At 45.3% G+C, this 2,191-nt stretch overlaps 1 protein-coding gene across 1 annotated transcript; it reads right to left on the bottom strand.

Moving 5' to 3' along the window:
* Nucleotides 1-716: 716 nt before the first annotated feature.
* On the bottom strand, nt 717-1,977 carry LOC122131467 (integrator complex subunit 2-like). The gene is made up of 2 exons (XM_042706198.1): nt 1,792-1,977; nt 717-1,050 (listed from the first exon to the last, which is right to left on the bottom strand). The coding sequence occupies exons 1-2, from the start codon at nt 1,934-1,936 to the stop codon at nt 869-871; spliced, it is 327 nt and encodes a 108-aa protein (XP_042562132.1). The 5' UTR covers nt 1,937-1,977; the 3' UTR covers nt 717-868.
* Between the last annotated feature and the right edge of the window lie 214 nt (nt 1,978-2,191).

Raw genomic sequence — 2,191 nt, 5'->3', positions numbered from 1 at the left:
CAAGCAAACAATCTATCAATCAATTAACTGAACCAATTGATAAAATGCAAACGGAAATTTTCCAGTTCAACTAGCACCAACTCTCCCTGACCATGAGAACAGCAGCACAAATGGGTTGGGTCGACTGTCCAAGCCTATTCAAACACACACACTCGTACACACGCGTAGGCACAAGAATCAAAATGTGTCACAGAAAAAAAGCTTACAATAGTTAGTTTTCCTTCCTGCTGTATCCATGTTTTTTTTTTTACTCATAGTGAAAATGGCTCTAATTACACGGTGCTGGAGCTTTCTTGTGATCTCATGTTGATTCACAGTCACTGAAAATGTCCATAACACATCACATCTGCACATCTGTCCTTCTAGAATGTTAAAAGTAGTAATCACAATAACAACATCTTCACAGAAAATCTTTCACGCATTTTAATGCAAAGTCTAAAAAAAAGGTCAGTGCTTACAAAACTAAAAACAATAAATGTTTTTACAATGCATTGGAAAAGATTTGTACAGTGGTCAAGAAAACAGACCAATAATATCTCACTACCGCATGAGCTTGTTCTCTTCCATGTCAAACAAGAACCAACGTCTTCACAGGCATCCTTTATACAACTCATATTCCCTACCTGGACGACCTTCAAGACATCTCCCCTCTATGGCTACCATTCACGAGGAACTGGGCGATGAACTCATGACACACACAAACACACACTTTACAAAAAGATCATTCCTTGTCTCTGCTCCTCTGGTTTGTCAAGGTCTCTGCTTTGGTTTGTCAGGGTCACTCCTCTGGTTTTCACAGTCTCAGGTCTGGTTGTCACGGTGACTGCTCTGGTTGTCATGGCCACGGTTCTGGCTCTCACCATCACCATCACTGGTCTGTCTGCACGCTGGCCTGGATGATGTCCATGAAGGTCGTCTCTATCTGGTAGCAAAGCTGGACGTCGGGGTCGGTTCCCCACAGGGCGAAGGAAGCTCTCTTGGGCGAGGTGTGTTTGGACAGGCCCAGTATGGACACAGCATCCTGGGGTTTCTCCTTCAGATACTGCAGCCCTGGAGGACATGAACACAATCACATTTAGACACCAGCTCAATCATAGAGCACGGTGATTAGAAAACCCCCTCTGCACCCTCAACTGGCCTTGCAGTGACAGTGCCACAGCCTTTAGGTGCTGCATGAGTATGATCACATGGGTGTAACCATCCACACCTGTCAAGACAAATGACTGGAACAACCATGGGCAGCGTACCGTATGTTCAGTCAAAAGGGAAGCCACCGGAAAGAACTTAAAAATGGCAGATATGTAACCAAATCTGGTCGGTTCTGGGTGTACCTGACCAATGTTCTGTTTACTGCGCAGGCTCTGGCTGTGATTGTGGCTTCATTCGGTCATAATGTAAATGCATGTTGCAATGTTGTCCATGCTTTTTACAGTGATCGGTCAAGACCAACACTCTGTGTGTCACGTAGCCAGCATTCGTATTGGGAGCTCTCAGTACGCTCTTCATTTGTGTTTTTATTTGGTGACGTTTTGTGTTGTCTGTGGGTGCTCATACCACATTTTACCCTCAATTTGAGATCATGTATTGTTTTATACGGGGGGAAAATAAAAAAAATGGGTCATTTCGACATACTCTGTTGTCAGTGTCAATTTTATGTTGCGGCGCACAATTCATGGGTAAAAGCCAAGTGTTGTTAAAATACGAATGTAGAAAATAACATCTGCTGATGCCCTTATTACCACAATTAGTGATTCATTTCCCACACGCACGCACACACACACACACACTCACGGGCAATGAGCGGATCGATGTCCCTCTCCTCAGTGGCGACGTCCGCGGCACACACCTGGCCCACCTGTACCAGCAGGGCGAAGACGTCCTCGTAGAGTGGCGGGAAGGCCTGGCAGAAGGATACCAGGCAGGGCAGGGTGGGCATGAAGAACGAGTAGCGCCTCTCACGAGTCAGCACTGGAACCAACAGGACAGTAACACATGCTTTTAGTCAGCACTGGAACCAACAGGACAGTAACACATGCTTTTAATCAGCACTGTAACCAACAGGACAGTAACACATGCTTTTAGTCAGCACTGGAACCAACAGGACAGTAACACATGCACTGGAACCAACAGAACAGTAACACATGCTTTTAATCATTTTTGTTTAAATCGTTCAGGGGCACTGTGGTGCAAA

Source organism: Clupea harengus, unplaced genomic scaffold, assembly GCF_900700415.2.
Source record: "Clupea harengus unplaced genomic scaffold, Ch_v2.0.2, whole genome shotgun sequence".
Classification (NCBI taxonomy): Eukaryota; Metazoa; Chordata; class Actinopteri; order Clupeiformes; family Clupeidae; genus Clupea; species Clupea harengus.
Note: the sequence above shows the minus strand (reverse complement) of the source record. Positions and strands in the feature narration are given on the sequence as shown.